We start from the raw sequence: 24,657 nt of genomic DNA, 5'->3' as shown, positions 1-24,657 counted from the left end.
TCTCTCTCTCTCTCTCTCCAGGAGTCAGAAGCCACTTCACGGTAACAGGGGTGGGACTTCTAGTTTGTGTCTGATGGTTGCACAAACTTGAGAATATACTTAACACATTGCTCATTTTAAAGGATGCGTCTTGATTGTACATGAAGCAGGCTGTTGTTTTGTGCCACTGACCTGCTTTTGACTCACAGGGACAGAGCACAGTGGCCCCACAGCTGTTATGGGAGCAAACCACCAAGGTTTTATTTCTCCTATGAACGAGGTGGTGGGTTTACACTGTTGGCCCCTTGAATGCTTAACCAATGCGTTACTAGGGATCCTGCGGGACTTACATCTCAATTAAAAAAAGGATGATCAAAGAAATGTATGAGTAGGATGAGCAATCTCCTTCTGTGCAAATTGCCGCCTCTGAAAACCTGCTGGAGGGTCAGCTATGGGTCAGTTCTGATTCGGTGGTACACAACAACATGGAGAGCTTGCAGGTGGCTAGGCCTCACAGTGGAAGCTGTTGTCTATTGTCAGCGTTGTGTGCCGTTAAGTCGGAACCAACCCATAGCTGACCCTCTGACAGTTTTACAGGGCAGTAAATCGCATGGGGAGGAGACTGCCATCTTTCTCCCTCAGAGCTGCTCATGGATTCGAACTGCCTGACACTGGGTTGGCAGCACAACTCCTTTTATATGGCCACCAGAGCCCCTCCACAGCAGAGGATTGATCTAGAATGGGCTGGGAGTCCAACTGTTTAACAAGCTTCCCAGGGGACACTGAGGTGGCCCTCACAGGCTGACAATTTGGAAACTGGGTGTGCATGAACCACTTGCTGAATAAAGCCCAGGATTTCCTCCTGCAAGTCTGTGATGGGTCTCAAGATCCAGAACTTCTAACAAAAGCCTCATTATGCTGATGTTCCTTATGCAGCAAATCTTGGGGCGCAGGAGGGGCTGCTCCAAACCCCCACAACTCTAGTCCCTTTCCTCTCTCAGCCCCAGGGTTACCCTTGAGCCCGCCAAGCAGCTCTGTTGTGGGCCAGCAACATGCCTCCATCCCCAGACGGCAGAGCGTCAACGCAGCAAGAGGCCTGGGATGGGGCCTCACTCACGGGCTTCGACACTTCTCTGGGGCGACTGTCCTGGGGGACTTGGGCCAGCTCAGAATGCTCAGGGCAGAGCCAGGTGGAACCGGTACCACTCAGCCTCAGAATGACTGCTCAGTGGACCCTTTGTCCCCAGGTGGGGGTCCCTGGTGCTCCAACTGCCTCCTTCACGCACCTGGGCTCGCTCTCCTCTCCTCAGCCCGCCGCCCTCCCTGCAGCCCTGTGGGAACCACGGGGCTGCTCCTGCACCCCTAGGGGCTGCCGAGCCTGCCCAGCAGTGCCAGGTTGGCTAGCTACCTGCAGCAGCCCCAGGTGAGAGCTGGAGGATTCTTTCAGGGAGGGCCTCCCTCGGAGGGAGGCTTGGCTCAAGAAGGCTCCCATTCTCCCTGGGCCATGGGCACACGCTGGCAGCAATGACATCTATCTGTGTAAACGTCCTATCACTCAGAAGGGGGCTGCACATTTCCCCAGGGGACAGGGCCAGTCCATTTTCTGTTAGGGGTCCCCATGGTGCATAGCAAAGTGCCTGGCAACCGGGGAGCTCCGGAGCAGAGGCAGAACGGCTCAGAATGGCATAGAGAACCTTGTGCTTCAGAGAGAAAAATTTGGGGCAACAGGCTGGCCCCTGAATCTGGACTCTCCCTATGCTGTGTGCTCCACCTGAGACTGTTCTATTGATGTACAGATGGAGGCCTGCACACACACACACACACACACACACACACACACACACACACAGCTATGAGGAAGGCAGGAGCAAGCTGCAGGGGGATGGGTGGACACACACATCGACATGTATGTACATTTATGGGCACAGAGCCCATCGAGTTCACCCCAGGCTTCAGGACCAGGTCTTGAGGCACAGGAGGGAGACGTGATATCACGAAGGCGCATCCTCCATCTCGCATCCCCCATCCCTCCCTGGACCAGAAAAGCTCTCCATCTATCAGCCTCCACACAGGTGACAACCCATCCCCACTCACTGGGCACTTTCCTGAAGCTGCCTAGCTCTGGCCAGAGGTTTGTGGGTGAGGCCTTTGACTTGACACCAGAAAAATAGGCCCATTGAGCAGAGAGAGCTGAGGAGTACTCAGACCTTGGGGCGCCCCTGGCAGGCCAGCCCTACAGATCTGCAAGTCATCACACACTGCCGAGCCCTGAGCCCAGCGGCGCTGATGGAATTAGCCAGAGAGCAGGTTCATTTGCACACCCATCTCAGCCGTCACAGCCCACGGAGGGGCTGCCAGGCGTCACGGTGGATACTCAGGGCTCTCGCTCCACAGCCAGTACTGCTCGCCCAGAGGCTTCCTCCTGAGCCCCTCGCTGACGTCCGGGTAACTGCCACCACCCCACCCCCACGTGCTGCCTGAACGAAAGGGAAGATGCGGAGACAGACAAGAGGCACCCTAGACCAGCACATCACTGAGTTCAAGACCAGCACACGTCCCTTAGTACACAGCCCCACTCCCCTCGTTCTCTGTGGGCTGGAGGTTTTTTAAAGGCTGTTTTATGTAATTTACCACTAACCAGAGTTCTTTGAGAGACTCTGAAACTGCAAACATTTTGTCAACACCTCATCAAAAGCAAGAGTTGCCTGCCTTAAAGGAAGCCCACGTGTAGATCAACTGGAAGCGTCTTAATTGAGAAAAGGCTCTTTCTGGGCTGGGCCCCACCGGCCTTACAGGGCTCTGCAAGTGGGCAGGGAGTGGAGAGACCACGTGGGCAGAGCTACTTAGAGCCCGCCTTGGGGCCCCAGAAAACAGGGGCAGGCCTCATTCCTTTTGGGCTCTTCAGTCTTCTAGCTTCTGGAACATTCCAAATATTTGCATACACGAGAACCTCTGAGGATCTAGTTAAAATGCAGATGCTGACCGTGACCATCCCAGGTATGGTCAAGAGTCTCCATCTCTAGCCAGCCCCCAGGTGACCACTGTTAGCTGCCTGAGGGGCCCTCAGCACCACCCCCAGCCCTAAACGAGGGGGTGTACACTTGTGTCCCCAGAGGGGGCTCACTGTAAAGGATATGAATGAACCAGGATCTTCACCGCTGCTCTCCGCACGGGGTGGAAGGGGCTGAGGACGTACAGGGCTTTGGTGGCACTGAACCGGAAGATGGTTTTGCCTTTATTCAGTACAATGAAGGTCTGCAGACAGAGGGCTGAGTTAGGCGAGAGGCAGTGCTGGCTGGAGCCGGGGAACTCTGGCTGTGGGCGGGTGCAAGGAAGGACAGAAGAACAGAGGGAGGAGACGAGCCAGGAACGGGCTCCTGGGGCTAAATCCTTCTCTTCTGTGTGGGGAGCTGGGTGAGGTCAGGTTTAGAGGAAGGCCAGGCTGGTTGGGCTTTTAGTTTCGAAAGCAGTTTCTGACAAGAAGGGGCCTTTTGCGATCCAAGCCTGGAAGAGCCCTAAAAGGGTCTAGCTGATCCCTGCTTCTTCCCTTTTCCCTTTCTGACCCCTCTCCAACCTGCAATGTTTCTCCACCAGGCCTAGGGGTGGTGGGTCACGGGGAAAGGTTTACAGGGGCAGAGGGAGAGGTGAGGTGGATGTGGACAGTTCTCTGGGCCTCACCTCCCAGCCTGGACAGACAACGGCCCACAGAAGACGACTCAGAATCTCTCCCTGGAGGGATGATGATCAGCCCAAGATGGGGTTCCCCATCACAAGCCTCTAGAAGCTTCTGTCTACATAGCAGACACTGAGAGCTAGAGGAACGGCTGAGGAGGGGACAGCTGTGGTGTCTTGCTTCTCTCAGGTCAAAGCTGATGGCACAAGAAGGCCGCATAGTGGAGTGGACTTGGGAGGAGGGATTGTATAACAACGAAAGAATTTTTCTTTTACTTTTCAAAGAGAAGAGCGAACTGGGGTCGGGGGGAGGTTGGGCAGGGAAAAAAGTGCAACAGGGAGTGAATGGATTTTTTTTAAAGGTTCTATTTAATCTGAGCTGTGAAGACAAGTTTAACCAGATGTACAGGGGACAAAAATTCTGTCACTTGTCGGGCAGTGTGGCCAGGCTCAGGAGAGCGAACCAGAAGGTTAGTGGCCAGTGTCCCATGCCACTTCCAGCATTCCCAGTGGACATGGGGCAGAAGAGACAGCGTTCCTGACCTGTGCCAGGCTGGACTGTCTCCAGTTCCCAAATGTCCAGTCCCAAACCCGAGGTGCACCTGACCCCATGACTCAAGCCTGGTCTCAGCTTTCGCTCACCCAGTCCCCACCGTCCTCTCCCCGTCACCTTCTGTCACCACCAGCTGTGCCCTCAACCGCAAACCCTAGTTCTTATTTCCAGCTCATCAACCACCACCTAAGTCCACCTACCCTGAGTAATCTGAACTCTCAACCTCACCTGCTCCCAACCGTGGACCCCAGCCCTGGCCCTGGCCTCCCTGAGTCACTCGAACCAAGCAGAGGTCCAGGAGGAAGCCTGGCAGCAGGGCCAGCCCTGGGTCTCCTCTCTTGCCTCTGCTTATGGACTGGGGTGCGGGGTTCCCTTCACATGCTCACACCCCCCCCCACACCTGCACACCTGTGCGCATATGGCAAACTCATGCCCCCTGCCCATCGTTAGGACCTTGGTCTCTGACACACAGAGACACTCACGTTAGGTCTGGTGGCACAGATAGAGCATTTACACCCACCACGTGCTCACACTCATGCCACACCCACACATCAGATCTGAGCTGTGAACCCCGACCCCACCTACCCTACAGCGCTTCCTCGGTCCAGCTGCAACTGCAGTCATGGGCACCATGAAAGCTAAGCGCAGGAGTGAGTGATGGGGTTCTCCTGGGCACCAGCCTGCTGGGAAAGGCCTCACCCAAAATTCAAATGTACCTTCCTCCTGCAGTGAGGCCGGAAGTGTGGTGAGCCAGGTGGGGGGACCAAGCCACAGCCCACATTTTAGAGGGGAGTAGGACTGGAGAACATAGTCCCAACAGGTGAGGCCAGACAGGACAGGGGTCTGAGGGCAGGAGATGTGTTTCCCATACTGGGAGGGAGCCTGAGTTATAATGCCCTGTCAAAGGCACCTCTCTGCCTACAGTCTGGAGGGACAGGAGAGAATCACCCCATCCCAGCGCTTCTGGGAGTCATTCTCTTCACAGATGTTCCCCAGGACTCTGTTGTGGACCCAGCCTGGGCGACCCTGGCACTGTCCCCCATGCATTTCCCCTGCTTCTGGAGTGGAGGATGTAGGGGTACACACTGCCCCCTAACTCAGAGAAGGGACCCACAAGCTCTGTTCTTCAGTCCAAACTCAACTCAGGCAGAACTCAGAGCCCAACCACAAGAAGCCACAAAACTGGGGACACAGAGAAGTCCTCTGGGGGTGAGACCCTGACCACAGTCAACTCCAAAGTGGCCGGTCCACCACCTGGCAACATTTCCACTGTGGCCGCCCTCTCGCTGGTCTTCACAGCACCCAGCCAGCATCTCTGCCTCATTTTCCAGAACATCAACACTGAGGTGCATGGAACCAACATCACCATCACCCCCCGAATCCCAGGGGTGCCCGCCCCAGCAGAACCCGCACAGAGACCAGGCCCTCTCCTCGGCTGCTGTCGAGGTGGGCTGCATCACCTTCTGCGTGCTGTAGAAGGGGTCCAGGTCCTCCAGGGGCTCCCCGATGAGCTCGCGGGGCGGGTTGCCATAGAGATCCGGCAGCTTCTTGGAGGCCTGCAGGTCCAGCTGGGGCCGGGGCGCCTCCTCCTCGGGCAGCCCCTCGTGGCTCTCCTGCGAGGCGGCTGCGCTGCGGGCCTGCTTCTCTGCCATGCGTTTCTCGATGGCCGCCAGGGACTCCCGGGTGAACCTGCGGAAGCTGCTGGTGCCCCGAGGTAACAGGAAGTGTGCCATCTTCTCATCCTGCTTCTGGGGCACAGGCTCTCTTCACCCGCCTGTGGGGAGGCTGGGAGACAGATAGACACAGTGGACGTGAGGCTGGGAGACAGACAGACACGTTCGACGTGAGGCCGGGGCTCAGACACAGGGACAGGGGGCGGCCCTGTAAGGGATGTGGGTGCTGGAGGCCAAGAAGGCATGCAAAACACTTCCAGAAGCTTCTCTATAGGTTCAACTGGGTGACACAAACCTGTGGGCTGTGGAGTCTGCACTGAGACCCGCAGGAGGTCACACCCCCAACAACCTTTCCAAACATTTCAAAAGGACGTCTGGACACAAGTGGGCTAGAGTGACGGCGTCACTGCAATACCCTCACTCAGCTTGTAAGGGACACCTCAGTCTTCTACTACCTGCTCTTGAAACACGCCTCCCAATTGGCACCCACACACCCTGAGCTGAGGTGGGACAGGCTTCGGGGAAGCGATGGTCCTGCCATCCTTTTGTCCTGGCAGAGCTGGTCCTGAACAAACGACTGACTGGCTGAACGAATGATGGAGACTCCCACAGAAGAGGTGCGGGACAAGGACATCAGAGGCGCTGGTCACCCCTCAAGCCTGTCTCTTCTTACCGCGAATCTGGGAGCCCCTTGGTGGGTGGCCGCTCTCTCGGGAAGGGCCCCAGGCGGAGTGAGGGGGCTGGAGTGAGGGGACACTTTGATTCTACGGGGACAGGTGTCTAGACGTCACTGGGAGCACAGAAGGTGCCAACATCTGATGGGAGAGTGGTGTCTGATGAGGCACCTGTGGTTGTCATATGAGACCCAGACAAATCCTGTGGGTTTTGGGAAACAGCTGGCTGATGACTTCAGAGCTGTCAAGCAGATGCTGCTCCCCAGCGTGCACAGCTGTGGCGGGGTCCGCCGAGGACCCCAAAGGAATCCCCCTGCTCCGGCGCCCTCCCCACGCCCATCTGGTCCCACAGATGGCCGATGCTGACAGGGCGCCCCTGCAATCGTCCCTCTGCACAAACGGAACACCAGGCAGAACCAGAACCAGGTGGCCCTCATCAACCAGGGCACCCAGCTGGTTCCTGTGGGTGACGCTCAGCACGAACGCGTGGACAGGGTGGCCTTCAGCGGCGCAGGGCTTGGTGTGAACACCGGCCGCCTGTGACACCAAGGCTGAAGAATGTACTTGCTGATGGCCCCACCAACACAGGATGTGGGCACAGGAGGCCAGGTGACAGTGACACCAGCGGGGAGGCGACGTTGCTACTGACCACATCAAACTCGGGAAGGGCTGGGCACCAGCTCAAGAGGGCAGGGTGGACACCTGTTGGAGATTTCTGGCAAGACAGATGCCCTCTTTGTCAACCCAGGGCCAGCTCTGCCTTGATCTTAACCCCGAGACGAGAGCCACGTCACCAGTGACCACGATGAGCAGATCTTGTCCCTGGATCCCGTGCACAGCCAGGAAAGGGCCCCAGCTCCGAGCGCCGTGTGGTGCCATGAAGCAGGCACCTGGCCAAGTGACAGGTAAACAGTGAGAAAACACGGCACAGCCAGGCCTCAGAAGGGCACCTCTGGTCCCCAGGGCTGCGGGGAGCAGTGTGGAATGTGTGAGGGGGGGGAGGGGGGTAGGCCCCAAGACCCAGGCTTCGAGCACCCATCGTCCATCAACATCTTTCTCTTCTGGTTCATTCAGGTAAAGTCATAGGAGTATCTTCGTTGAAAATAGCAGGGGAGGGCGCCGACTCCCACTTTACCAAACCCTCCCCGGTCTCCTTTCACCTCGGAGTGAACAAAGGAGACGTCAGTAACGCTGCGGTCAAGAAAGAGTGGTGATTTTATTTTCCTGGCTGGTGGAAGCTTGGTGAATTTTAAACATTCTCCCTTATACGTTTGACTGCTTTATGATAAGTTTGTAGGTTTTTAAAAAAAAAATCCAATAAAATAATGATAATGATTCTTCTTATTTTAATAATAATAACAACAACAATAATATAGCCAGCCCTGGTAACAACGGCTTCTCCACCAGGAGCAATCACAGGAAATCAGGAAGCCACCTCTCTTGTCTGGAATGATCACCTAAAAATAGTGCTTGCTGCCTTCCCAGATCCGTCTGTGTCCGTATGCCTAGAAGGGTTCTGTGGTCCTGTGTACGCCTGGCACCTGCCGGAGCTCTGAACACATACACAGAATGTGAGCGTGCGAGTATGTGTGTGTGTGTGTGTGTTTGCACTTGTGAACATCTGTTCTAGTAATGGTGTTATTTATTTCTTAATTGGTGCTGAAGTAAACGATTCACGCAGACAGAGGCACACATTACAAGTGTACAGGCAGGGATCTTTTTACTGTTCTCAGTATTCCTGGGTGATGCGAACAGTTAATACACTCGAGGGGCTGAGAGGAAGGTTGGCCGTTCAAAACCACCCAGCAGCACCGTGTAAGAAAGGCCTGGCATTCTACTTTTGATACATCAGTCATCAAGTGCCCTAGACTGGGGCACAGCCCTGCACTGACACATATGAGGTCACTCCTAGTCAGAATAGATGGATAAGTAGCCAGTTAGTCACCTAGACACGGGTTAGTGCCCGTCACTGACTGGCTAAACACCCTCCTGACTGTTAATGGTTTTTCATATCTTTGTATTTCAGGGGCTCTTAACAGACCTCTTGTAGGGATAGGGAGGGAATGCAGGGAAAAATGACACCTCAGGCTTACTCACTTCTCACAGAAATTCAGTGTTTCCTTCAATTATGAATACAGGCAACAAACCTGAAGTATTGCAGTACCTGGATTAAAGAAATCACAGATACCTCCAGATGCCATGTCAGCCATTGCAGGTTACTTTTCAAGATAATTAATACTCCTCCCTCCTTAAAAATTATAGTACTTATCAGACCCACTGTGAGATCTTATTATTGAATATATTGATAAAGTCACACTTATATTACTCTATCAAAAAGTTCATTTTTTTAAACACTGATAGCTGTATTTTCCGTATAATTGGTTTCCTTTTTAATCTTCCACATCTTACTGCGTGGATTCGGAGGTGGGCTCTGCCGGCCTGGCAGTGGAAGGTTACGAGGCATGCCTGGATTCTGCTCAGATGCTGACCTGGGGAACCCGACAATGTCCATCCCCTCATCCAGGATGAGGTCACAGGATGAGGTGACCGCAGAGTCCTTTCTGGAATGCCCGGAGCTCTTGCTGCCAACTCTGCTTCAACATTGAGTCTCTGGTCATTTCTGGGTAGGGAAGAAGGGCCACACTGGAGCCTCTCCCAGGAGCAGCCTGGCTATGGGACCTCGGCTTGACCCCTAGGGCCTGACAGAGTCCACTCTGCTGGAATCTGGTGGAAGGAGCAGAGCCATCCGCTGTAAGGAGCCGAGGCCCCAGGTGTAGGGTGCAGATGGAAACCCAAAGGGTCAGTGTATAAGGTCATGAACCAAAGTACTATGGCCTAGCGGAAAGAAGCTGCGCTGCAATCCCAAAGGCACATGGTTTGAATCCACTTATCCACCAGCAGGATAAGAATGGGCAATCTCCTCCCTTGTAATTTACTGCCTCTGAAAACCTCTCTGGAGGGTCAACTATGAACTCAACAGTACACAACCACACACCCAAATACCACCATGTCTTTCCTATTCCTTCACCCCAAATTGTAGTGGCATCCTAGGCCCTAAAAGGGTCCTAACAAATCCACTTGCCTTCCGTAGAGTCCCTACACCTTAGGGCTCAGTGGTTTCACCCTGTAGGGTTCTGGGCCACCCAGGAAGCTGCTGAAACCAGATTCCAGTTAAAGCCCTTTCCCCCAAAGGCCTGGCAGCCTCAGGTTCCAAAGTAAACCCACCCGGGGAGTCTTTTGTCCCTGGGCCCTGCTGGCGGCTCGGATCCTTTTCTCCCTTGTTCTCCTGCCACCTGCACCTGCCTGGGGCTCTGCCCTTCCTTCTCTCGGAGCCCACGCCCTGCTGTGGCCCAGCCTGGCTCAGTCTTGGCTGCAGGGTTTCCAGGGATGCCAGCGTGGGGAGGGCACAAGTGTGGTCTGAGGGCAGGCTCAGCTCAGCCGGAGGCCCAGGAGGTCAGGGAAGCGCCCACCTCTGGTGGCGGAAAACCATGAAGGAAGCCAGCTTGAGCAGAGGCTCTGCCGGTTCAGTGCCAACGTGAGGGGAAGTTGAACCTGACCATCATCATCGACCGCCAGCTACCCTCCCCAAGTGCACACGAGTCCCCTAGGCCAGGACAACCCCTTCATCTGCACCAGGCTGAGACTGCTGTTCCTGGCCACTTCCCTCTCTCCTGTAGGGCTCGCCGGAGCCCTGGGGACCTGCCTCCATCCTGTTCCATGCTCATCCGTCCCTGGTTACCAGCACATCTCAAGTCCTTAGGGTTTCTGAGTGAACGGGAGTGACTGTGAATCCTACTTTTCTAACTGGCTTCACCTGATATCTCTCTCCCAACAGTGGCCTCAATCTCCTTGTCAATCCATGTTGTAATCTTTATGCCCAGGCTACTTCCCCAAGGCTGACATCTCTGCCCCTTCCAGGGCACAGCAGTGCTCTGGGCTGGTTCTCTACCCGCTCCATCTTCCCTGCTGTCCCACATATATAAATGCCACCACTCTACGGCTTCAACATTTCCAGATAATCTCCCTGCTCTGACTTGGGGCAGTCATCTCACGCTGTTCTCACTATCTCACCTCCTCCAGGACACCTTCTCTGATTGCCCCACCAGCACTAACCACCCTCTGCTCTGGGAAGCTGAGTTCACCCCCCATCTTTGTCTCCTTCCTCACTTTGGTTCGGCTTTGTGAGGCCACAGAGTGAGGCTGGTCACCCAGACAGTCGGGAAGCCAGGCCGGGCTGCCTCTCCACTGCAGCACAAGCTTGAGGGTTCACATCAAGGCAGACATCCCGTGGTGGGAGAACATTGACTGTTCACACTCAAAACTGCGCCCTGCACACAGCTGGCGCTCAATCGATGCTGGCGACGGCCCTGTCACAGGACAGAAGCACCGCGCCATCCGGAGGGCTGTCCAGGGGAGGGACGTCAAGGAGGTGCCCACCACGTCCTGTCCTTCAAGTCTTTCCTGGCTTTAGCACTCACAGTTCTGGATCCTGGACATCACATCCCAGGGCAGCTGGTCATCCAGCCTTCCCCTCGCTCTCCTGCAGGCCCTTCCGGCCTCTCCCACCCAGGATCCTGATGGCAGGCACACTCTGCAGTCCTGAGTCACGTCTGGCATTTGGTCGCCTAGGAATCTGAGTCTTTGAAATACAACATGCAAAGAATATTCTTTGCGATGTAAATTTATGCAAAACACACTGTGGAAGTGGTTCCCAGGCTTCCTAGGAAAATCGAAGGGGCTTCCTCAGCTCAGGGAGCCTCTCTTATCCTGCAGTCTGGGGTGACCACCGTCTGGCCTTCGGCTCCTGGCCCCATGGCACTGTCCGCCTACCTGCCCTTTGGTCTCAGGTAAGATCTCAGGGAGACAAGTGGATGCCTTGGAAGAGAAATCCATGTCCCAAAGGTGGAGGTGAGGGCACCAGCAGTGCACAGGGGTGCTGGCCACACCTACAGATGAGCCCAGCACCCACACCCTCTATTCAGGCGGATGGGGCTATGGGGGAGGGGATGGTGCTGTGGCCAACGGCAGAAACCCCAGAGGCTGGAGGAAGGCAGGGGAAGCTGGACCAGCCAGGACTTTACTCCGGCACCGGGCAGCTGAGTGGACTACAATCTACAGCCGTCCCGCATGCAGGGGTAGAACTGTCCCACGTGGTTTTCAGGGGCTGATTTTTCAGGGTTGATGCTGACTGTCAGCCTTTTCTGAACTGAGCCTCCAATCTTCCAGTGCAGCAGATGCGCATGTTAACCGGAACTTCCCGGGAAATCACCTGCTAATTGCTGTGGACTGTGAGGTGGAATAAGCCCACAGCTAACCGACCCACAGCTAACCGACCCAGAGCTAACCCTCAAACGAGTTTTCAGAGGCAGTAAATCGCATGGGAGAAGACTGCCCTTCTCTCTCCTGTGGAGCAGCTAGTGGACTCGAACTGTGTACCTTTGCGTTGGCAGGCAGCATAATTCCTTATCACTAAGCCACCAGAGCTCCCTGGGAAAGCATCTAAGAGCCCAAAATACAGAGACCAGTGCTGGGGGTGGCTCTCACTTTGCACCCCCTTGCCTAAGAGCCCCCTACTGGGACTTGCAGCCTTCTTTTCTAGTACCATCATTTCCTCCTGGAGGAAACCCTATTAACACTTTCACATCGTAACTCACAGACTCATTTTACCAGCTGACTGATGAATGAGCATCCGCTGGATGTGGCCCGATGCATCAGCTGATAGAACATTTCACTTCTGTCCTTTTGGGGAAATCAAACAAAAACACAACACATCAGGTATCACAGGGAAATGGGGCAAACTTAACGGCAAGTATGTGAGCCTCACCCCTTCCTGTTTGGTCTCGGGCACGTTAATAGAGGTGTCTCTGCCTCAGTTATCCCATCTGTAAAATAGGGTTAATGGCAGCTATTTCACAAGATTGTTGTGACATATAAAGAAACGAATGCAGAAAGTGCCCAATGAATACCAGTCACTAGTATTATAACAGTTATTGTTAGACTACTATTATTCTTGTAAGAGATTGGGTGAGAAGTCCCTTTTCTGAGAATGCCAGCCTGCCCTTCAAGGGGGGTGCGGCTGTGTGTTTCAGGCCTTCCCTCTCCTCCCATCTGCCCTGCTCAGTGATCCCAGTCCACTCCATATCCAGTTCATCACAGAACAGAGTAACTTCCTTCTCCATCAGCCTCTCCCTTGGCTTGAACCCTGAGCTCCCCACGCAGGGCCTGAAACAGCAGACATGCCCACAGGGCCTGCTGAATGAATGAATGAATGACAGAATTATAGATTAACCCTACCTGTCCAGACCGGAACCTTGAATTTTCGTTTCTTATCATCACATGGGGTGGGCACTGGATAAGGGCAAATTCCTGCGGTATCATGGGCTCACACACATGCCTGTCCTCACGCTACGTGCTGCTGGGGATCACCGTTGTCCGTCCTGGCAATTATTGTAGGAGGAATGGTTATGATCCCATTTTACAGATGGGAAAGTTGATGCTTATGGTGGTTAAGTAAGAAAGCCTCCATCTGCCAGAGATGTCATTGTGCTAGGCAGCCTCCTTACTCCCTCGGCGGGCACAGCGAGGAGAAGCACGTTTGTGGGTCTCTGTACAGCCCACCCACCCAGAGATACTGAGATTCCCCACTCAGCTCTGCTCAGAAGGTGGGTCTGTGTCTGTGCTGATGCCAGGAGACCTGGCCAATTTCTGCTTCTGCCCAAGCAATCCAGTTTTCTCGGCAGAAATGACTCTCTAGAGTCTTTTCCCTTCAGCTCAGACATCACAGGGCAGTGCTTTCCAATAAAGAGGTCATTTCAAATTCAAGATCACTCACTCATTGCCCTTGAGTTGGAACTGAGCTTCTCACAGGTTTCCAGAGGCTGTAAATTGCATGGGAGGAGAATGCTCATTATTCCCCAACAGAGCAGCTGGTGGATTTGAACCGGGGTTGGCAGCACAACTTTTGACGCACGAGGTCATCAGAACTCAACCCACCCAGCACTACTATGGAAGGAAGGCTTGGTGTTTATAAAGATTATGAGCAAGGAAACCCATTGAACGGTTGCACTAAAGGGGCGTCCATGAGCTGAAATCGATCCAGTGGCAATGGGTGTGAGGTCTTTATTTGTTTAGTCTGAATTCAGTGCCTTGTTATAAAATGCACACAGGGTCTGGAGGGCTTAGGGAGCTGTATAGTGCAACGGTCAAGCCTTGGGCTGCTAATCCAAAGGCCAGACGCTCCTTCAGAAGGATGAGAAGAGCAGTCGGCTTCTGGGAGGATTTACAGCCTCGGACACGAGCGGTTCTACTCTATACAGCGACTTGGAATCAGAATCAAGTCAACCACGGAGGGCTTGGTTTGGTTGTGGCAGTCTTACTACAATAAAAATCAGTTTCATTAATTTTTAAGTAAAGATGACATGCTAAGTGATTTTATTTTGGATACACTCGGTTAAATACAACAGATGAAAATGAATTTCATTTGTTTCTTTTTACATTTTAAGAGGCGACTGCCAGCAAATTATCAATTGCATAAGCGATTTGCATCTGCAGCTTGTTCGCTATTCCTGCTGATGGCGCCGCTATAGAATCTTTAAACCTATAGAATTCAACGTGCTATGGACGTGGTTGCATGCCAGCCTCAGAGGGCTGGGGACAGGGGGCTGGGGACAGGGTGGGGAGGGGGAGACGGGCCAGTACAGGAGCGTTGTCCGCAGGCTAGGACGAGGCCACTTGGTAGCTGTGGGTGGCTGCATGGGACAGGGGAGGGGATGCAGCTGCGTGTTTCAGGCCTTCCCTCCCGCCTGGGCAATTATCTGTACAATCCTGGGTCTCTGGAGTAACGACCCCTGGACAAAGGCTCAGCGGGGGTGCCAGCTGGTGCCTGAGGCCACAGCATTCAGGTCTCACTCCCAGATCAAAGGCTCACAGGCACGCGGGTGCCCAGGCCTCTGCTCCAAGGCTCCCTGCGGATCCCACTCCTCTGGGGCTGCTCAGGCTTTAACTCCATCCTGTCCAGAACAGATACCGCAGAGTGTGTGTGTGTGTGTGTGTGTATGTGTCTGTCTGTCTGTCTGTCTGTGTGTGCTGAGGGGCATTCCTCCTCCATTCCCATCCCCGCCTCCAGCCATCTGGAGAAGTCCTGCAGAATTCCGCCCCTCCCTCCCGCAGAACACGCCCACCCAGGAGCCGGGGATGCCCTCATTTACATACATTTGCATTTCATTTATTCCAACACCCAGGCTGAAGTTGAGGCTAATTTTGATGGCAGGAAAAAGCCTCTGCCAGTGCTGCAGAGGCTGACCACGCAGAGGGGGTGACACAGGGGTCCCTGAAAGCAGGTAAGGATGGACACATGGTCACCCCCAAAGAGGCAAAGGTGACACAGGGCTCCCTGAGCCCAGTCCCTCCTCTGGAGAGCTGAGGGGAGAAAGGAAGTGGGAGAAGGTCACTCTGCTCCTGAGAGGGGGGCTCCAGCCACACAGCTCTTTGCCTGTCTACCTCTCACAACGTCTGGATGGGGCTCAGGCCCTTGATTCTCCTAAGATTCCTCAACAAGTGATCAGCTGGATCACACCATCTGGGTCATTGGGGTGACCTGCCCCCAGGGGCCAAGAGTCCTTCCTGTCCCCCTTTACCAGCCACTCACTGCATCTCCGAGAGCTGTCACCACTTGCAGGAACAGCTCTACCACCTGGGGCATTCCTGACCCACACCTGGGCCACGTACACCATACATCAGGTTACACCAAGCGCAACTCAGCCAGAAAGCTGCCCACCTGCAGCCCAGGTGGCACTTCAGGGCAGAAAGGTGCCCACATCACAGTAGGCGGCGTTCTGGGTCTCTCTCTCTCCAGCCCAGTTTCTGCCAACACTGTTCTCAACACTTGGACTGAAAAATGAAAAAGGCTTGTTGGGAAACTGTGCTCAGATGTCATGACAACTACGGCACTTGGCCTGGTAGCAAGGAATCGTGCTGCCAAATGCAAAGGTACGCGGTTGGAATCCACTCGTTTCTCAGGAGAAAGACGGAAGACAATCAACTCTCGTGCAATTAAGTGCCTCTGAAAACCCACTGGAGGGCCAGCTATGGACCGGTTCCAACATAATGATACACAACAACAACACCAACACTGTGTGTGCTGAGGGAGACAGACAGGCCTCCTGAGAAACCTGGGAGGCCTCCCTTCAGAGAGAAAGACCCTGGGTTTCCAAGGCGGTAAACAGCAGGGTACGAGTCACTCCATCTCCGACCCGTTAGAGACGCTGGTGGATTTGAACTGTCAAGAGAGGCTCAGGCTGTGGGGTGGCAGCCCAATCCTGTACCAACTGCTCCAGCAGAGCCTCTGGGGGGAAGAAGGCAACTCACAAATACCCCTGGTGCTGAGCGGCCCCTGACCCGGCCCCACCAACATGCCTCACTTTCCTTCCCAACCCCCTCTTTAAACTCAGGCAGAACTCCCTTGCATGCAGTAAAAATGCACAGATTTTACGGGTCCACCGGACAACTTTTAATAAATGTATACAAACTGCAGCCCCCAATTAAAAGAGTGAACCTTCCAGTCACCCCACTGAGCTCCTCCCAGCCTTGTTCGTGCCTCCTCTTCCGAATGTCCCTCGCCGTGGACTAGGTGGGTCTCTTCTAGAACTTCACAGGGAAGAGGCCATGCCTGACAGGTGACTTAATTTTGTGTTAGGCTTTTCTTAACTCAACAGAATGCTTTTGAGATAGATAGATAGATAGATATAGAGATAGATAGATAGAGATAGATAGAGATAGATAGATAGATAGATAGATAGATAGATAGATAGATAGATAGAGATAGATAGATAGAGATAGATAGATATAGATGTAGATGTAGATGTAGATATAGATATAGATATTTTTTCTTTTTTACTTTCTGGTTGCTGTCAAGTGTCCCCTAAGGTACCAGTGGACACACAGGGGGACTGAGTCATTATTAAGTCATAACAGGGAGTGCTGGAAGCCTTGACATGCACTACCTGGGGGGTGAGGGCGGGGAGGGGTCCCCTGAGAGATGCTGGGGGAACTTGTCTCTCCTCCTCACAGGCATTTCCTAAAACGGAAGCACAGCAATTATGCGTCTAATAGGGATCCAGGCTTTGCAAGCTGGTAAAGCTTTTCTGGAGCCTCGGGTTTTGCTGTCAACCACTTTGTCGCTTTATTTAACTGGGAGTCTCTGCTGCATCCGACCCAGCATGGTGGCCAGCTGAGCTCTTGTCCTTTCTGGGCCCCGCACCCCCACACTAGCTGAGTGTCCCCTGGCGCCTTGGGCTCAGCAGAGAATGAGCTCCAGGGCCAGCACATGCTCCCCGCAAAGGGCCAGGGGCTGGTCAGCTGGGGGCGGCCACGTTGCTCTGAGTGGTTCCTCTGGACCACTCTCGCCTCTTGGCCAGGTCATTGAGGCTGGAGCTTCGGTGGCCATCCAGGAACTACAGATTCGCTGGGCTGGCCCCGCCCATGGTGTGATTTCCCTCATCTGGCTATCCCAAGCGTCCCCCAGGCGTCCCCCAGGCTGTTGGGAGGAGGGGGTCGGAGAACCACAACAGCCTGAAAAGTGATCTGGTCCTTCAAGTCGGTTGGATGACACACGCATCTCTGAAAATGTTTTTGGTTTTTGGGGTTTGTGTGTGTGTGTGTGTGTGTGTGTGTGTATGTGTGTGTGTGTCAGACTTCAATGAATCAATATTCCAGAAAGGTGTTTACCACTCTTTGAGGCCAATCTTTAAAAATTCATTGGTCAGGGGCGGGGTGGGGAGGCTTCCTGAGGGAAGCTGGGCGTGGCCAGGGGGACCCGGCTCTACTCACCCATATCCCTGTGTGACCTTGGGCTGCCAGCTGGCCAGCTGTCTTAGGCCTCCTAGGCTCTAAGGACAGGAGTAGGAGTCCTGGGTGGTGACCACAGAGGGCACCCCTAATCAGTGGGGGACCTAACAGGCCCACACAGACACCGCGAGTGCAGCTTCCTCCTTTCACTTGGCGAATGTCTGTGGGTTCACAACTTTCCATTGCTTCCCTGGGAGATTTAATCAGAAGACGTGAAGAAGAGAAGAGAAAGAATTCAACCTCGAGTACAAACATTTTTCTAATCTCAGGCCTAGAGAGCAGATGGGATGCCTTTCACTTTTCCAAAGTTTTTTGCATCTATCTTGGCTGGGTTCAAAGCCTACCTCTTCCAGGCAGGCTCCCTTGACTACTCAGGGTCACACTGAACCCCCAACTCCAACCTTGCACCCCTTCTCGTCTGGAGTAGGTCTCCCACTGGCCCACAGGCTGACTCTAGGAGGCTCTGAGGATCATCAGTTTCCTTTTCTGTGACTTTTTGACTGTCATCAGAGAGTAGTCGATAAACTGTCCCCTTGTTATCACGCTTGAGGAATCCCAAGTAAGTTTTCTGGTAGACCTGGGAGCATACCTGGTCTCCCTTTGGGAAAAAAGAAGCTGGGGAAAGTCTCAGGGTGTCTTATCCCTGGTTCATTTGTGGTTGTAGCTCTGCAGAGATGGGCTGAGAGCAAGGGAGGTGATACAAACTGCAAAGGGTCCAGGGGTCACATGGGGCCCGACGCCATGCCAGCTGTGGTGTCCCCTGCCCACCAAGTCCTGTCCTGACTCTCTCCCCTACTTTTTGGGGGTCCCCGGCCCCCAAAAGGAATTGCCACGGGGTCTCTAAAAATAGTGCCCATTCCATATTGATCATCTTAAAAAGACACAGTATGTTCTAGGCCCATGGAGAGGAGAGTTATGTCTAAAAATAGTCACGTTCCCAGGAACCGCTGCCAGCCTGAGGCAAGTGGAGAGCAGTGCATAACAGGAGGGGCAGTCTGAAGGGGCAGGCCCGTGGGGCGGGGCTGGGAGCAGGCAGGCCAAGGGGCTCTCCTTCAATCCCATTCTCTCTGCCCCACCACCAGCCACCCACCCAGTAAGGCTTGCTCCTACCCCAGGGCCTTTGCACCTGCAGCTCAGTCGTTAACACTGTGTCCCCACATCTTCTCAGGAGTCAGGAGTTCCAGTGGCCCAGTGCCTAAGGTATCAGGCTACTAAGAGGTCAGCAGTTCAAGTCCACCAGCCTGTCCAAGGAAGAATGCCGCACGGCCTCTTCCTGTAAAGACTGAGAGCCTTGGAAACCCGACAGAGGGCCACGGGGCGTGAGACACAACTCGGTGGCAGAGGGCGTTATGTGATTTGCTTCCTCAGGACTAGTTCATCCTCGTTTTCAAGCCTCAGTTCAGTTCCTTCCTTTCAGTGGCTGTCCCTGACCTGTCAAATCTAGACGTCTGTGCCTGAAAGTGGACCCCAACTCACAGCAAGCCCAGATGAAAGAGGTTTTCTAGACTGAGAGCAGACCACTTGGTCTTTTCACCCACAAAGCAGCAGGTAGGTTTGAACTGCGGACCTTTAGTTTAGCAGCCCAGGACCTAGACACTGTACCAGAGCGCCTGAGGGAAGATTAGCCTTGGACCTTATCTCTCACACCACCAACTTTAATTCCTCCACAGCTAGTCACTATCTAAAATTATCTCCAGCATCTATGTGTCCCGTGATAGCCAGTCTAGGATATACATTGCATGGGAGCAGTTAATCCAAGGCTTGTATGTGCTTTCGAGAACCTTCCATAGCATCCGAGTAGGGGCTAACTGTTCTGTTCAGGCCTCCCCCACCAGCCTGGGCTGAGCGCTACCACAGGCTCCTGCCTCAGCTCAGCGTGGGCAGAAAGAAGTGGGAGCCCAATCCCAGGTTCGACCATCTCTGCGTCCACACAGTCACTGCTCTCTGTTGCATCAGCTTCTGCCCACTGAATGCCATGCCACTGGCCTGGCCTTCTCCCCTTTCTTCCTCCTCTGTGGATTTAACCACAGAATTTTCCTCCTAGCCTCTCAAATCAAGCTAATATTATTACCCTGGATAACTCCCAGGATACAACTTCCTCTTGTCCTGAAACACCACTCTCTACAACCTGGTTCTTTCTTCAGTGGAAGTCCCTTTACTCTTATTGTCTTCTTGCTCCCAGCAGGAATCAGAGCTCCGGCCATCAAACTCTCAGATTCACAGCATCTCACCTGCAAAGCCTCCCTGACTGGCCCCCTGGACAAGCCATCGCCACTTCAGCCCCAAAGCACACATTTTTAACTTGCACGGCTCCAGCCCTTTGCCCTAGAGGAAAGACACCTTCCCCGTGAGCCCTGGGCCACGGAGGCACCACAGGCACACACATGTGTGCAGTGTCCACTTCAGACTGGCCCAACCACTCTCCTTGACCTCATCCCTCTGGGCTCTTCTCTATCTCTCTCGTCTCTCTTCAACCATCAAACTCTCTGAAAGAGCTGTCTGCACATGCTGTCTCCACTTCCTCGCCTCTGGCTCACTCCTCAACCCACTATGACCTGGCTTCCATTCCCACCAGAGCCATTCATTCATTTATCCTATAAGGATCCGTCTATGTTGGGAGCTACACTCTGGACACCAGAGAGAAGTGCTCTCTTTCCCCAAGGTCGCCAGCACCCTCACCGTTGTTCAGACTAATGGATACTTCTATTTAAAATCATCATTTGTAGTCTGCCCAGGCACACTACATCCAAACTTAACCTTCCTAACTATTTCAGCAGACAGAGAAGTGACTGACTTCTCCCTCCCTGCCTCACTCGGCCTCTGTGACCCCTCCCACGCCTGTTTTCCTCCCACTTCTCCAGCGGTGGTTGTTTCTCTGTCTCCTGTGCAGATGGAGATCTGCTGGCTCCACGGTGGCCTTTTTCCTTCAGGGCTCTGGACTCAGCCGGCCCCCTCACCTTCCGTACCTGCGGTTCTAGACCCTGCTGGCACGTCAGCATCGCTTGGGGGGCTTTCCAACTCTCCAGATCCCACCCCAGAGCTGACAGAAGGAGAATCTTTGGGGGTGGAGCCTGGGAAAGGTGACCTCATGTGACAAAGCAGAACTGCCCTGTGGGATTTTTTTCTAGGTTGCAATCTTCATGGACGTCCTTCTCCAGTGACTGGCCTGTCCGTCCTTAACATTTTGGACTGGTGCATGTGGCTGGACTACAGGCCAAAGAGGGACCAGGCCTTGGAGAGGGTGGAGGGACAGCTCAAGAGAGGAAGACCCTCGATGAGATGGATTGATTCAGTGACTAGGGTAATGGGAGTAGGTGTATCAGAGACAATAAGATTGGCACAGAATAGAGCAGGGTTTAGGGCTATTGCACATAGGGTCACTATGAGTCGCAGGTGACTCGAAGGCACACAACAACAACAACATATTGCAGACTTTGTGTACAAGGTCCCCATGGGTTGAAGCTGACTCAATGGCACCTAACAGCAGCAATCATTACGGAAGAAGCCTTGGTGGTGCAGTGGCCAAGCTCTTGGCTATGAATGAAATGGCTAGGGGTTTGAACCTCTCTGCTGGCCCACAGGAGACAGACGAGGTAGTTGGCTTCCACAAAGATTTACAGTCTTAGAAACCCGACAGAGCAGCTCTTCTCTGTCCTTCGGGGTCGCTATGAGCCAGAATGAACACAACAGCAGTCGGTCCGGTGGTAATGTTTATCGGAATCACTGTCTTCTTGAAGCCATTGGGTCAGTTTGAACCCCCAAACTTGTGGTTAGGAGTCAAGGGCTTACCTGTCCTCCCACAAGGGCTCCCTGTCATGCTGGATAGGCAAATCTAATTGACTGGAGGGCTCCAAACACCAGGCTCTGCTGCCAGCTCCCCGCCTCCAGCCTACATCTTACCCCTGAACGTCAGATCTTCCCCTCTAATAGACGGCATCTCTCCCAGAATGTGCTACCTACCGGTTCAGATCTGTTCTTCCAAGATTGCCAGCCCAAGTGTCACGTGCCCATCCTTGGCCTAAGTGTGAGGACACACGGACGGAGCACCTCACTTAGGGAGACACCGATGTCAGGGATGGGAAGGTGGCATGGCTGGCTCTCTAAGGAGAGAGAAGGAAGCTGCAAGGCCACAAGTTCTAACCACCCACCCACGGGGACTCTGCCAACCCGAGAAACTCAGGGCCCACCAGTCAGCTGTGGCTCACCGTGGGCCTCCGTCACTGTGAAAGAGGCTGTAAATTCTAATGGTGGGAGACTGCCCACCATCTCTCTCCCACAGAGCTGCTGGCTGATTCAAACCACTGGAAATGCTGGAGATGCCACCTGAGCCGCTCCACCCTGCCTCTCCCTCGCTTTCTCCGTCTCTCTGTCTGTCTCCTGGCCACTGAGTCAGAACCTATTCACAGTTTACCCTCTGTTGGCTTCCTAAGCCTGTAAACGGCACTGGAGGACACTGTTCATCTTTCTTCCTTGGAGACACTGGTGGATTTGAACCGCCAGAGCGGTGTGGCCTCTCGATTAGCAATGCGACTGACAAGGGACAATGCCACTGCAGCCCATTCTACCTTGCCTACACAAAGCTCTCAGCTCACCGCTCTCAAGTTGGTACCAACTCCCAGCTGACCCTCCAGCAGGCTGTAAATGGCACAGGAGATTACCCCCACCTCGCGCTCATGGAGTGGCAGGGATTTGAACTGGCGGATAGAGTCAGCCTATAGGTTAGCAGCATACTCCCTACCGACTACGCCATCAGTCAGTCCTAGGTCTCCTTACACGGAAAGACTTTTCAGGACACCAGTGGTCTGGCCTGGGGCAGTGGGACAAAGAGCACACACCCTGGACGCAAGCTCAAGTTGTTTACCTAGAAGATGGGTGATCTTGACTTTTCTGAACTTCCATCTTCACCATCTGCACAATGGCCATTACTGTGTCTATCGCCCAAGTGGACGTGAAGATTCAGAGAGGTGAGCGCTTAGCATGGGGCCTGGCTCGTAGCCAGTGTCCAGTGAACATTATACTTTTAGTATCACGACTGAGAAGTTCCCAATGCCTGAGTAGAGTTCACAGGGAACCCCAAGATTGTGAACTTGACTTTAACTCCTGCTCTGCGCTCTCTCAGACCTTAAACTCTAATGAACTTTCCATTGAACTAACAAGTGTCCTGTTTCACATCTTTACTTTTTATACATATAGATCTTTATGGCTGGAATTCCCTTCTTCACTTTCCCAACTTGGAAAACTCCTATTCATCCTTCAAAACCTAGGTGGAAGATGCCCTGTGAGAAAGATGCCCCTGACTCTCCTTCAAGCGGCCTCCGGTTACATGCTGTCTCGGCGTACAGCCTTCTGATGGTCAGCAGGGACTCCTGAGAACAGGACAGCGACTGGCTCTTAACACTGTCCCGAGCTGCCCCCAGGATTCCCTCTTCCTTGGATAACCTGGGTCCCAGCCCCCCACCCCAACTTCCTCACTCACAGCTCTCTCTGATGCTTCCGTCACTCCCCTCAGCAAGATCTCAATGCCGAGGACGTCAATGCTGGATTTTCTCCAAAAACGTGTTGACTGCCACCCAGAGATGGGGGCCCAGCACCTCACAAGCAGGGCAGCTAGCTCTTGGGCCAGGTGCCTCTCCTAGCTCTGCTTTGGTCAGTCCTAAGCAAATGTGACCCTCAGGAGGCAGACTCCAAGGGATCTTACCCTTGAATGGTGTCCTAGATCCACCGACTCTGTAGGTGACCTTGTATACGTCCTTGAACCTCTCCAAGCCCCATCCCACTCACCTGCACAACGTGCGGGGGTGGGTGATGGGAAGGTTGGAAGATACACTCAAAGAGGCCCATTTCTGCAGGGGTTGGGCATTCTGACAGAATCGGTGCTCCATCTCTTGGCTGTCCCCTGACCCTCACCTCCACACACCTATGACAACAGTGTAGCTTCAGCCACCAGCTTGTCCCGCTATAGCTGTCTAGCTTCACTATCCCTCAGGCGACAATTCTATCCCAATTCTGACAGGGAAGGAGTTGCGAACCACACTAAGGGTCTCTCTGGCTCCTGGATCCAGGGAACCGGTTGAGATTCTTGCACGATGAGGACCATGCAGTCTGCGGACTTGGCTCATCATGGGAGGACGCAGGGTCTCAATAAAGATGAGGAGACAGCGGAGGTAATGGAACTCCGGCGCCAAAACCCCAGAGAAGGCCACTGACACCATCCCAGGCCCTGCTCAACGCACCAAAAAGGCTCTCAGCCGAGAATTCTTCCCAATTCAGCTGAGTGCTGGCCTCCAACAGGTGTTTACAACGCGGGCCTACAGCCGGGGCCTTGTCCTCAACATCGCACTCTCTCCCCCTAGGCAAGGCTTGGGATTCCCACTTCCTTCCGCGGTGCCACCAAAGACCATCAAACAACACAGCCAAGGAGAGCCGACTCCAGTCAGGGCGCACGATCTGCCGCTGCCAGGGCGAGGGCGCAGACAACTCTCCCCTGTTCGAGCGCGCAGAGAACTCTACCGCTTAGAGCCACAGAGACATCTCCACCTTCAGGGAGCACAGAGATCCTTCAGTGCCCATTGAGACCAGAGCGCGGGGAGGGTACAGGGATCTCTTCGTGCTCCAAGCGCGCAGAGATAGAACACGCACGGGTCTCTCTGGCCAGCACGCACACAGATCTCCTCCCGGTCCCAACAGGCAGAGACCTGTCCCCCTCCCCCAGAAGACACCCTCAGCGTACGGCTGGCTCTCTGGAGCCCAGAGAAAGGGGGTCTTGGCCCCCTCCCCCATTCCCAGCCCCGGCCACTTCGCCCCCTGTTCTTCCGACCCACAGTGACTGCGCGCCTAGTCGCCGCTCTGACCTTGGGGTCTCCGGCCTGGGGAATCCAGGTCTCAATCCAGCACCCTCCCGGGTCCGCTGGGAAGCGGGGATCGCAGCTCCCCCTCCCCCGGCCATCGACAGCGCGCTGGGAAACCCGGAAGGAAAGAGAAGGAGAGGGGGGCGCGCAGCGTTCAGAGACGCCCCCCGGGGTGGACTCCCTCCAGCCAGGCCGGCTTTGCCCAGTCTCCCACCTTCCCCACCTCCCAGGGCAGAGAGGGGGCAGGGAGCGGCCGGCCGGCCCGAGCAGGACAGGAGGGGCGCAGGGGCAGCGGCTCCGGCCCTCGGGGAGGAAAGTTGGGCGGCGGCGAGCGGAGGGGCTCCGGCCGGGCCAGGGTTGCCGGGCGCAGGGGCGCGCGCTCACCTGTCGTCCCCCGGCCCGGGCTCCGGGGT

At 54.3% G+C, this 24,657-nt stretch overlaps 1 protein-coding gene across 6 annotated transcripts in view; it reads right to left on the bottom strand.

Moving 5' to 3' along the window:
• Nucleotides 1–5,992, bottom strand: part of SCN5A (sodium channel, voltage-gated, type V, alpha subunit) — a 99,885-nt gene extending 93,893 nt beyond the window's left edge. For all 6 annotated transcript variants that reach the window (XM_006890588.1, XM_006890584.1, XM_006890586.1 and 3 more), the window contains exons 1-2: nucleotides 5,665–5,992; nucleotides 3,116–3,234 (exon numbers count right to left, since the gene is read on the bottom strand). In XM_006890588.1, coding sequence (XP_006890650.1) covers nucleotides 3,116–3,234; nucleotides 5,665–5,937 — 392 coding nt within the window. In that variant the 5' untranslated portion in view covers nucleotides 5,938–5,992. The remainder of the gene's footprint in view (nucleotides 1–3,115; nucleotides 3,235–5,664) is intronic.
• Between the last annotated feature and the right edge of the window lie 18,665 nt (nucleotides 5,993–24,657).

The sequence above is a fragment of the Elephantulus edwardii genome, unplaced genomic scaffold (assembly GCF_000299155.1).
Source record: "Elephantulus edwardii isolate Elephantulus edwardi_28Jun2011 unplaced genomic scaffold, EleEdw1.0 scaffold00091, whole genome shotgun sequence".
NCBI classification, from domain to species: Eukaryota; Metazoa; Chordata; class Mammalia; order Macroscelidea; family Macroscelididae; genus Elephantulus; species Elephantulus edwardii.
This window is presented reverse-complemented; position numbering and strand designations above follow the sequence as displayed.